The following is a 12,397-nucleotide window of genomic DNA, read 5'->3' on the forward strand; positions in this document are numbered from 1 at the left end:
TTCTTAAAAGTCATTTCAATATTCTTTGATGCTGGAAAAGTTGAGATGAGAGGTAGAGATTGTCCCACTGGTCATGCCTGAATTTATAGATAATAAAATTCACATCAAAAAAATAATAATCAAGACTAGAAAATATCGCAACAATCATAGTATTTGATTTTAAAAAATGAGCGTTACAATCTCTATGAATCCTCTGATCCGTCTTTTCAAATATAAATTCTGGAAAATATCGCAACAACCATAGTATTTGATTTTTGAATATGAGTGTTAAAATCTCTATGAATCCTCTGATTCGTCTTTTCAAATATAAACTCAAGGGCTTGTAAGCTTAATCTTGAATTTGGCTGAACTTGATGAATTTAATTTTGACTTGTACTTGAATTCAAGGGTTTGTGGGCTTGATCTTGAATCTTGTGGTCTTGATCTTGATTTGTGGACTTGATAAAATTGATATGGACTTGTTCTTGAACTTGATCTTGATCTTGACTTATAGTTGAATTCAAGGACTTTTGAGTTTGTTCTTGAATCTGGTGGTCTTAATCTTGAGTGGTTCTTGAATTTGAATGCTTAAATTCTTGAACTTGTACCTTGTAGAGAAATTGTGGCATTTGATCCACGAGCTCTCTCTGGCTTCTTGTTAGAATCCTGGTGTATTTTTTGAATTATGAGGACCCCTATTTATAACTGTGTAATAGAGGAGTTGCGATAAGAACATGCTTTAGCAAAGTGGGCTTGTCATTTTGACTCATGGCATGATCCTATTGACTTATTGGTTTGACCTGGCATGACACGTCACTTGATACGTAGCACCAAAATCGACTTCTAGGATGAGATGACATTGGGTTTTAGCAAAGTGGGCTCATCTATTTTAGCCCAAAATTAATTAATTTAGACTTTAATTAAATCTATATTTATTGGACTTCAATAATTAACCCAATTATATTAATCCATAATTATTTGGATAAATATATTCATGATTTAATATAATTCAATTCATTTTATAAATTTATATTGAATAAATTTTAAATGATTACACGTACTCAACACAATTTTGAATTGATCAGACTTATAGATTTCAGATGATAGAATGTCAAACCGGCAACAAAAAAAAATAGAGTTGTTCATTTCCCAAACTTTGCCACAAGATCTCATCTACACCACAATTTACATAGTTCACAAATTTTTATTTATTTATTTATTTATTTTCACTTAATTTGAATGACTCACATATTTCACACCTATCTACCCAGTACCCACCTATCACTAACTATTTGACAATTTAAAACAATCAACAAGCCAATTGATCATTGAAAGTAGATATCTCCTCAAATATTGGTAGTCTTCTTGGTCTTGGAAGAGCCGCCCATTCATTTATAAGCTGTTCAAGCCCATTCATGAAGTCATCATCCAAATTTAGGCCCGGAAGGTTTTGCAAAAATGGTGGTGGTTGTCTCGAGTCCAGTTCCAATAGCAATTCCTCCACACGATTCCTTGTTTTTGGATCTTCAGAACCAGCATAATTACCTCTCCAAACATTTTCAAGAATATTACGAGCCTCATCGTACCGGGCTTGCTTTATTAGACAATGGGCCAAATTACAGGCCTTGTTGCTGTCTGCATCAATTATTTGGGCTTTCTTATAGACAACTTCTGCTGCCATAAAGTTCCCCTTTTGCGTATACGCCCAGCCCAAATTGCCCTGTAACAGTAGTAGAGTCTAATTTGTAAGCACTCATGATAATGCAAAAGAAGGTAAACATGTTATAAGTGAAGAACTTAAGTCCTTCGTGAGTGCGGCACGCACCTTTTTGTTTGTTTCGGAGCCGTTTATTTGGAATAAATTTTGGGGGTTAATATTATCCTATGTTTGATTTGAGGTATTAGCTAATCCGTATATTATCCCACCATTGGTACTAAAATGATGTTATCACTATTTTATATATAGAAAGTAAGATAAAATAATTTCATGAAATATCCTTAATTGTCCCATACCGTTAAAAATTTCTTTATCGTGGTGCATGTTACTTTTTCGTTTGAACATTTTACTACTATTTTAAATTTATCAAGATACCAATTTTAGGTATGTGTAACTACTGATGATTACCAGAATTCTTGCTGTGTCTTGTCTGACAGAAACTTGAAACTTCTTGCCATGTGAGCGTGCAGTTTTTGAAGGTTTACCATTGAAGACCTGCCCTTGATATATCTGTCTCAACTTTTGTTTCAACAGTGCTATTTGTTCATCTACTTTTCCACATCTCTACATTCAAGTAAAATACATTAAAATATAATAATTAGTCCATATATAGTGGGAGTAGTATAATACGTATTTTGGGTTTATATATATAGTACAAATATACGTATTCATGTTAAATAATATATGATGTGACAATGTAAGTGTACCGTCCAAAGTTGCACCATGCTAGTTCAATTCCCCATTTCCTATGTAATTTCCTTTCTTGGTTTTATTGTCCAATTCCAATATCGAAAATTCTAATATTTTGGACTTTCATGGAGTACAGAATAAAAGTTATCTTCACTAAAAAGATATCCATTTATAAGCTTTTCCACATTCCACCATGCTGAAAAACAACAAAATCACTGCATATGAAACAACCACCCACAATTTCATGCTTTTCTTTAGACATACTTTGGACAGAAAAACCACTAAGCCAAGGCAAATGTGCAAAACCACAATGTGCCAATCCCCAACTAAGCCTGGTTGCCACCACCTCGAGGACGGAGGTCCATGCGTCCGCGTCCGCGTCCATAAGCTCTGCCACCTCCACCCCTGCCTCTTCCATATCCAGAGCCTGAGTTCATATGGATAAAACAAGATTCAACAGTAATACAATATAAAATTCTAAGGAATATCACGGTCAAAAAAAAAAAAAAAACACAACAAAGTATCCGTGCAGGCAGTACAAATGGAAACTCAAGAAGGATACTTACCACGATATCCCCATCCACCTCGGCCCGAGTTTGAGTAACCACCATTTTCTCCGCCCCAGTTTGAGTAACCACCATTTCCTCGGCCCCAGTTTGAGTAACCGCCATTTTCTCCACCCCAGTTTGAGTAACCACCATTTCCTCGGCCCCAGTTTGAGTGACCACCATTTTCTCGCCCCCGGTTTGAGTTACCACCATTTTCTCGGCCCCTGTTTGAGTAACCACCATTTTCTATTGAAACAAAATTTCCACATTTACGTCATCGATGCATTAATGAGCACATTACTTCACTGAGAACTTAAGTAACAGAAAAATACCTTGATAGTTTCCATATCCACCTCTGCTCCAACCACGTCCCCTCCCTCTACCACGACCTTGTCCTCGCCCATATGAATCTAAAATGAAGTTTTAGTGTATTCAAGACGTTACGCAAATTTCCACTTAAGTTGAGTTCAATTCTGCAAATATTCTGTCTGGTGATTTTGTCTGGTGCCTCATTACCTTCATTAACAGCATAATAGCCTGCACGTGTTTGTCTTGGTAGTTGTTGCTGCAGCTGGGGCTGGTAATTGTTATACCGTGGCTTCATCTGTTCAACCTCGGAAGGAGCTTGATACCTATGAAAATGAAGTTGCATTTTGGGTCATGAAGAGTAACATAATAATCACTTACAACCACATATTTTCAGTGAGAAGACACTCAAATAATACAGTAACTGCCATAAGAAAGAACAACTAAAATAACAATCATTGAATAGTTAACAGGCTGCAATGTCAAACAACAGGAAGAGCAACATGCAAAGAATCAGACGAAGGCAGAGAGTTACCCGGCGGAATTTTTGTACAGTTCTTGTACTGACAACGTGATTGAAATCATTGAAACATGGCGGGTCTGCTCCACACTATATCGCAAAGAAAACCAATTTCCATAAATTAGTACCACATGCGTGCTATTCATGCTTAGGGATATACACAGTGCGAGAAGAAAACATTATGAGAGTAAATCAGGGGTGAAACTTACGGCAAAAGACCCTCTTCAATAGGCTCCCATACATCTGTTATGCTTACTGAGCTGATAGCAGTGTCTTGATGAAGTCTAGGCATTCTTCTCTGCAAAAGATTAAGATCATTGAGAAGGAGAAAGAATAGAAGAAGTAGAGGAAGAAAACCATCTAAACCAGAGAAAGCTACCTTGATGATCTCTGCTATAGCAACTGTTTTGCTAATTGCCTGACCCATTGCTTTCAAGACGATCTCTTTCCCATGCCTCTCCTGAACAGACAATTATGATTAGAACTTTGTATTAGCAACTAACAGAAAAAGGCTGGTTTTATCATTGCAAAGGCTAAATTATCGAAGAAAATCATCCCACCAAGGACAGAGGGAGAAAGGAAACTTGATCTACATATAACCACTCCTTAAAGCCTGTACTTATTTAGCCTAGTAAGGATGAGCTGACCAATAATATTAATGGTGAAATTCCATAAAGGGTATTATAGGCATGATATGTGTTAATTACATAAACTAGCAATGTCATATAAGAGTAAATATTGAGCCTTAGAAGCACCACATATCCACAAGAGGAGTGCCGCAAAGATATGGATGTTAAGACTGCCTTGTGGCCACGCAGAATCATATGAGATTAGAACACCATCTAAAATTGCTTGTGATGTTCTAATTAGATCTCCATATACACAGATCCCTAGATGAGACACTATAATGATTGAAAGAGTTAAAAGCAGTTATGGAGATAAGTCTAGAAAAATCCAATATCTCTCACAATTTCATGATGATTTAGCTAAGAACATTACACAATGGACATAAGAATATATGTAGGTAATATCATGAGGTTAAGGTTATGATATTGGTGTTATACTTGCATTAGATCCGAAGTTGACTGGGAGTCTTTTCATGGTCGACTTGTATGTTAATGTAGGGATAAGTCTAAGACTCATAAAGACTTTGATTTAGAAAGTTCATTTTTCTAAAAAGAAAAACTATTTAATATTCGAATGAAATGACTGAAATGAATATAGGGAAATTCATATAGCCACTACAACTAATCTAGAATTCAAGTGTACTTGATCGATTGATTGGTTATAATTACTCATGTTAGTACTTGACACAATCATATTTTCGGTATTTGAACATACCGATAGTGAAGTCGAGACTTAAATTTCATTGAACAAAATAAGGTGTGTGAGATTCTTGAGCTGACGGTCTATCGGAAATAGCGTCTCTACCCCCACAAAGATAGGGGTAAGATTTGCGTACACCCCACCCTCCCCAGACCCCACTAATGGGACCACATTGGATATGTTGTTGCTGTTGAAAATAAGGTTTGTGAGACCAGCAAACTTCTGTCGAACAGTTTATCGCAGCTTGATTGAAGAAACATATTTTGAATTAGCAGAAAACTTTAAACCTGCTAACTCTGGGTTACTTGATGCAACACAATAAGAAGCAGTCCAAGACAGAATACACACCGGGAAATTCCCAAGGTTTAGAAGAAACCAGCAGTATTCTAATCTGCTCTTAACAAATATCCAGCAATAAGAGAAACACTCATGTCCTCTACCTCTACCTCTTCACTTTTTATTCGATGCAACGTAGGATATTTACAGCCATTTGACCTTGATAAGCGTCAAATTACGTTACCCTCATAATTCACATTGCAAAGCAGAGTCACATTTGTCCTATATGTCAAAACATCCACTTAAACATTTTATGGCCGTCAGAAATTCACTCCTAGATGTGGTCATATAGTGCAAATCGTCTTGTACATGAATGTACACAAGCAGCCACTTCAAAACTTGCAGAGCTTTTCACTTCTCCATACTCTGTCACCCTCCTTAATAACATTTTTTTCCCTTTTATCAAATGTCAACTTTGTCCAGAATGTACACCCATAAAGTACGAAATCTATTTAACATAGCCAACTGAATTGATGATAAAGTACGAAATCTATAACATAGCCTACTGAACAGATGATAAAGTTGAAAGGTAAATGCAGTAACATAAACTACATTATATCTGTGTAAGCTCCGCGTCCCATTTAAATTTCACAATTCAAATAAATATCGTAAGCACAGTAATTATCCAAACAGAAATAATCTGAATAAAACATTTGCAATAGGTCTACACTTAACAGCAATAATCTGAATAATCATTTGCAATCGTCTACATTAACCGGAATTTGAAGCATACAATACTGTGTATCCATTAGTTCAGCAGATTCATCTCAAATCAACTAATTATTTGGATTAACTATCAACTTATGCCAACGCTCTCTCTTTATTACGGCTTGGAACTGTCAATACTTTTTATATAGCCGGAGTTAAGCACAATAACTGAAAAATTACATGAGAAAAAACAGCCAGCCCTTAACAACCATATGAATTCAGTGTCGGATACTAGATTATGGAAAAAACAAAGTGAAACGAAAAAGATGCAAAAAAGAAGAATGGAAATGGTGAGTTACCTGAAGAAGAGTATTGGCATAGCTGATGTAGTTTCGAACCAAGCCCTGTGAAGTAATTCGGATCTCGTTCTCATTTATGGGTAATTCTGGCTTCGGTTTTTCTACTTTTTGGTATCTATCCATTCTAACGAGACACAACAACCCTAAAATCCTTTCTGCTTCTCTCTGTCTGTGAGTGTGAGAGGAAGGAAGGAAGGAAGGAAGGAAGAAGGTCACGAAATAAGCAAACCCCCTTAAACAGCATGCCACCACATGGATTAAAAAAATTAAACGTGGAGTTTTTGGGCCTACTGTAAAAAAATTGGAAAAATTACAGCCCAATACCTTTTGATTATGAGAAAATTTCAATTGGGCATAATTAGAGACGAAAATTATGTGGATTGACAAACATTACTACTATAATTATGAGATAAAGGTATAGTTTTAATTATGAAAAAATTACGTGGATAAACAAATATATACTAGTTAACTAGCTAACATAGCTATAGTTTAAATTAATTATGTCTCTCGACAAACATTTAGCTATAATTACAGTTTGAGTTTTGTATAATTCGCGCAATTTATACAAATGTTGTGCATGAATCGAATTGTATAGCGTATTCAAACACTACAAAATGTATAACGAATTATACAAATATTGTGCATAAATTGTATAGTGAAATATACAAACGTTATACAAAAACAACAAATTGTATATCAAATTATACAAACGTATACAAATATTGCATGAATTATACAAATGCTTCTATAACTATAGCTACAAATTGTAATTAGCAAACTATTGTTATGGAGCATAATTAAGGTATTTTTTAGTGGTTATAGGCAAAAATTCTCCTTCAATTAACTACACGAATTGGCTATAGTTTAATAAAATTTATTATTATAAAAATATGAGGGCTCATATACAAATCTCAAAGCGAATCTACAAATCTCTAAAGCAAATATGGAAGCGAAATCTAAACTTGGAAAAGAATATACGAATCTGAAAGTGAATATATCATTTTTAAAGCGAATATATACAATTTACTTGAAAGCCCAATTTGTATAATGCTGCGAGATATACAAATGGAAAACCCAATTTATATAATGCAGCGAAATTTACAAATGTTAATGACCATAGCAAACATAAATATAGTTATGGAGAGTAATTAGGGAAATTATAGCCATAGGGGATTATGAAGCTTAATATGTTTGTCATTTTTTGAAATTTTCCCTAATTAGAGACCTATAGTTATAATTTGGAGATTTATATATTTCATAGATAATGTTTGAGATGTTAAGCAAAAATATAATATTTTCTCTCTCCTTTATCTTGCTCGTCTCTCTCCTCTATTTCTGCCCCTTTTATCTAGCGCTCTCCTCTCCTCTCTCTCTACTCTCTCTTTTTCTCTTTCTCCATCTCGTCCTCTATGTATGTTGTATTTTCACTCCTTGCTATATATTTATTTCTATTTCTAAATTTTTCAGATATAAGGTGATTGTCTTTCTTATATTTATATGTGTATTTAGGTTGTATCTTTTCTCTATGTATTTTGTATTTACATCACACACTCTCTCTGTATTTGTAGTTTTTTTTGAGGTATCAAGAGATTGCATTTATTGTATTCATATGTGCTTTTAGATTAAATTCACTCTCTCATCCCCCCCCCCCCCTCCTCTTTCCCTCTAAATTATGTATTTTCACCTTTTTTTTCAATGGTTCTTGAGGTGTTGGACAACCGTATGGTGTATTCATATATGCATTTAGGTTGTATTATGTATTTTTACCTCTTTCCCTCTTATATTATTTGTATTCATTCGTTATTGTATCACTTATATTCATTTGCTCTTATATCACTTATATTCAAAGCTCATTTATCACTTGTATTCATTTTCTCTTGTATCACCTGTATTAAAAGCTCTTATTTCTTGTGTATTCATTCACTCTCGTATCACTTATATTCAAAGCTCTTCTATCACTTGTACTGTTCGCTCTTATATCACTTGTATTCAAAGTTGCACACTCATATGATACATCCTAGATACATAGATACACATATGTATCTCCTCAAAGTTGTCCATTCGTCTGCCATAAATGAATAGATACATAGATATACATACAGATATATATAGATACACATACTCCTCAAAGTTGTCCATTCATATTCCATATATGCACATATACATAGATACACATAAAACCTAACTATATATTTCATACATACTTCAAACATATTTGTATGAACCTAATTTATATTGTTCAAAGGTCAATATTCATAAGTCCAAATTTTATTTCATTTTTCAAATTAATCACGAAAGAATTTCTCATATGCCCACATTTGAAATTAACTAGTAATACTTTCATAATACATAGTCTCATAGGTTTAAAAGTGCATTTTTTACATTTTAATACCTAGTTCATTTTAGGCATATTTGTATAACTCTAGTCTATATATTGTACAGACATTAGTACCATAAGTTCAATTCATTTGAGCCTTGAAACTAAGCTTTTTGAAACCTTGGACATTGTTGCTCTTGGTTTGACACTTATGTTGTGGTCAGTTTAGAGAACTTTTATAATTCTTGTTGATTGATTTAATGGAGCTTTGTATGTTGAGGTCCTTGTTAGTCTTCACATTAAAAAAAATTTCACCTAAATTTTGGTGTCTCTTGCATATGATTTTTTTTTGCATTATCATATTTTTTGCCTGATATACTTCTTGTTTGATATCATTCAATTTATACTTATTTGCATTGTATACGATTTATTTTAAGGAGAAAACACTATTTATTAAGATTTTTTTATAGTTAGAATTCAGAATCAAGACCTCTGATTAAAGATAGAGGGATCCTATATATCCATCCCATCACAATTCTATTGATTCCCTTGTCACAATGTATTGCTTGTTTTACCCGACATGAAAATCTAATTACCATTTAAAATACTTCTAAAGTTTATGTTTTTAATGTTCTCCATTCGTATCAAAATATTTATTGTGTTTTTCATTTATATGTATCTTAAAAAATATTAATACAGAGGTATACTTGATTATTTTATTTTTATTTATGTCTTGAGATATAATCTTTTATCATTGAGCATTTACTTTATTTATGTGTTATAAATAAAGTATTTGTACTCTTATAAATAATTACTATTAAGGGTAAAATAAAAAATAAAAATTTTTATCTTGAACTTCTTAAATGAAAAGTATTTTGAGACATATATTTTCAGTAATGTAACACCTTAAAAAATTCTAAGCTAAGACCCGATTATTCTTTGTATGTGTATTGAATCATACCTGATGATACCTAATTGTGCATAGATGTTAAGGTCAATTACTAAGTGTGGAAAATGTATTTTGATGTGAATTAGGGTAATAAGGAACATCTAGCACTAAGTCAAGTTCAAAGATTATCTATCGATTAAATTTGTGCATAAGATAAAGCAATGGTCAACTTCAAATGATCATATCTCTTAGAAAATGAAGAGTTACGCATTCCATTACCTATAAAATTAAAGCTCTTTGAGTCTTCTTTCCAAATCCTTTGCTCGTTTGTAAATCTGAATCTGGAGTAAAATGTTATTGATTATTTTACAAGAGAGTCCAATTTGAAAATTCTAGTCCCAGGTACTACGGATCATTTGTACGATGCGTACTTTGAGAGTACGGTCCTAAATTTGACCCATGAAAAATTCCAGAGAGTCTAAAAATTTCACGCCTCGAGTTTACAGCCTAGACGTGACCAACACCCAGAAATTATTACTAGTTCCCAAGCGAATCCTTGGATTGGCTTACTACTCATCGGAAGACATTAACTCACAATAAGCACTAACTCAGATGGACACATGTGATCTTGGGTGCATTTATGCATCCAATAGCCAAAATAACACATGTTCATAGTAGAGTTTGAGAGCAAATTCTTATAGTTTAATTTATTTTTAGAATACTTGTGCATGAATATAGCTAACCAACATGATTAGACACTTTCGGGGCTAAATATGGAAGAATGGACATTCAAAAGATGATTGGATTGAAAGTGGAGCGTAAAGGTGAAGTTGGGAACAAATATGAAAAAAGTATACCATATTGGAGTGTGTCTGCATCGCGCATTAAGCTTCAGCAATTTAATTCCAACACTTTGAATTTATTGGACATAACCGTGTAGTCCTTGCCAAGTCCGTGACGGACCTGATTTTGGATAGAACAAATTCTGCTAAAGAAGAAAATGAAAAATTACACTGTGGAGAAACATCTCTACGTCGCAGACTTCACTACAGGGATTGCAACTTTGCATTTTTCAAGGCTATAAATAGTCCACTTGTATTTTATTTTAAAATATTCAGTTTTTAATTAAGGTTTTGACAAAGAAAGATGAAAGGAGAACTCTCCTAGGGTTTTATTTCTTTTTATCTTTCATTTGTAAGTTGATTCTTTATGCTATTAATTATATTTTGGATTCTTTCAAACATTATGAGTGGCTAGAATCCCTTGTTCTATGGTTGTAGCCATAAGATGAAGGTTTTAATATAGTTTGCTTTAGTTGAAAATAGTGTCTTTCATATAATTGCTCTTATTTTCTCATTTATACTATTTTAATGCTTGATCACCATTAAAATACATTAGGGTTCTACCTGAAACTCGAAAGATGGAAATGGGATAGAACACTCGAATATAAGGAGTATGTTTGTTCTAGAATTGCCTAGGATAATTTGTGTATAGGATGCCTGTGACACATACCTATACACCATAATTGGTTAAAAAATAGGATGATAGGATTAAAACATATGTATTGGTTTATGCCTATCCCCGCTCAATGATGTAGTCAGATTGTCAACAGAGGTAGGCAATTAGAGGTCGGGCGACTATGATTATTAAATCTACCCTGTAAATCAGTAATTGAAAGACCTATTAAATGCTAAAGTGAAGTACGTTAGACCTGAAATCTACAAATGCTACAACCTTGAAATTACTTATTTGATCACAACTCACTGAATTTCTGATCTGTTTGTTAATAGTAGTTTTTATAACTTAATAGACAATATAATTGAAATCAACTCTTTTTTGCAACACACGTGAACAGTTAAGTTAATTGGAAATATTACTCAAGCTTGATTAAGGTTCTTTGGGTTCGACAATCCAATTTTGAAAGGAGACACTTTATTACTTGTAAGACCACGTACACTTGCGTGTGCTTTGGTGGCAACAAGTTTTTGGCACCGTTGTCGTGGACATTAAATTTGGCAATTCTTTATTTTCAAAGTTTCTTAGCTGTTTGTGTTAGTGTTAACAACTTGATCTTAGCTTTGATTTATTGCAGGGGAATTCGCAAAGGCACACTGGACAGAAGTGGGAACATTGTAGAGCCTCTAGTTGAGCCTCAGAGATTTCTACATCAGAAAAAAAGGTGAGCAGTTGCTCTATATCCAGTACCACTGATAAATCTGGGTAATACTAACAAAGTGCCTGTAGAGGTCCCTATGAAAATAAAAGCTAGGAAAGTACGTGATGTGGCAGTCTCACTCACAGCGAATGTCACCTCCAACATTCAGAAACCGCCAGCTGGAGGAAGCTTTGAACTAAAATAGAACACGATCAACTGTTGCACACTATTGGGCAGTTCACGGGGTTACCTCATGAAGATTTCCAAGTCCACATTGAGAACGTTCTAGAAATCAGCGACACTTACACACCAACAGGAGTTCTCTTGATTATGTGAGGTTGACCTTATTTCCCTTCTCTCTATTGGGGGAGGCGAGAAGGTGGTTGAAGTCAAAACCATCAAATTCCATAACTACATGGAACAACTTGGCTCATAAATTCTTGATCAGGTTCTTTCCTTCGCGGAAGATAGCAAAGCTGTTACACCTGGTAAAAATTATCAAAATATCCCTAGACTAAAGAATGCTCGCACAATGCATCTTTCTTAACTTTTTCGGTCAATCCAAGGCTGAAATATTGATCAGGGTGAGAAACTGTGTGGGAAAATG

General features: G+C 34.0%; 2 protein-coding genes across 2 annotated transcripts; both read right to left on the reverse strand.

Moving 5' to 3' along the window:
* Nucleotides 1-1,026: 1,026 nt before the first annotated feature.
* On the reverse strand, nt 1,027-2,421 carry LOC129883598 (protein SULFUR DEFICIENCY-INDUCED 1-like). Its single transcript, XM_055958227.1, has 3 exons — nt 2,404-2,421; nt 2,105-2,260; nt 1,027-1,699 (listed from the first exon to the last, which is right to left on the reverse strand). Exons 1-3 carry the CDS (start codon nt 2,419-2,421, stop codon nt 1,289-1,291), a joined length of 585 nt encoding a protein of 194 aa, XP_055814202.1. The 3' UTR covers nt 1,027-1,288.
* Nucleotides 2,422-2,517: 96 nt separating this feature from the next.
* On the reverse strand, nt 2,518-6,656 carry LOC129882672 (uncharacterized). Its single transcript, XM_055957072.1, has 8 exons — nt 6,430-6,656; nt 4,140-4,220; nt 3,970-4,058; nt 3,776-3,850; nt 3,451-3,566; nt 3,267-3,344; nt 2,953-3,180; nt 2,518-2,813 (listed from the first exon to the last, which is right to left on the reverse strand). Exons 1-8 carry the CDS (start codon nt 6,550-6,552, stop codon nt 2,713-2,715), a joined length of 891 nt encoding a protein of 296 aa, XP_055813047.1. The 5' UTR covers nt 6,553-6,656; the 3' UTR covers nt 2,518-2,712.
* Nucleotides 6,657-12,397: the final 5,741 nt, after the last annotated feature.

The sequence above is a fragment of the Solanum dulcamara genome, chromosome 3, assembly GCF_947179165.1.
Source record: "Solanum dulcamara chromosome 3, daSolDulc1.2, whole genome shotgun sequence".
Classification (NCBI taxonomy): domain Eukaryota; kingdom Viridiplantae; phylum Streptophyta; class Magnoliopsida; order Solanales; family Solanaceae; genus Solanum; species Solanum dulcamara.

Excerpts from the sequence above, each read along its gene's own strand:
- LOC129883598 (XM_055958227.1), bottom strand. Across the intron at positions 1,700-2,104 it reads AAGACACAGCAAGAATTCTG|GGCAATTTGGGCTGGGCGTA; the intron begins GTAATCATCAGT and ends CTACTGTTACAG.
- LOC129882672 (XM_055957072.1), bottom strand. The coding sequence starts at position 6,552 with ATGGATAGATACCAAAAAGTAGAAAAACCGAAGCCAGAATTACCCATA. Across the intron at positions 4,221-6,429 it reads ATGCCAATACTCTTCTTCAG|GAGAGGCATGGGAAAGAGAT; the intron begins GTAACTCACCAT and ends TTGTCTGTTCAG. Across the intron at positions 3,851-3,969 it reads ATTGAAGAGGGTCTTTTGCC|TGTGGAGCAGACCCGCCATG; the intron begins GTAAGTTTCACC and ends TTTGCGATATAG.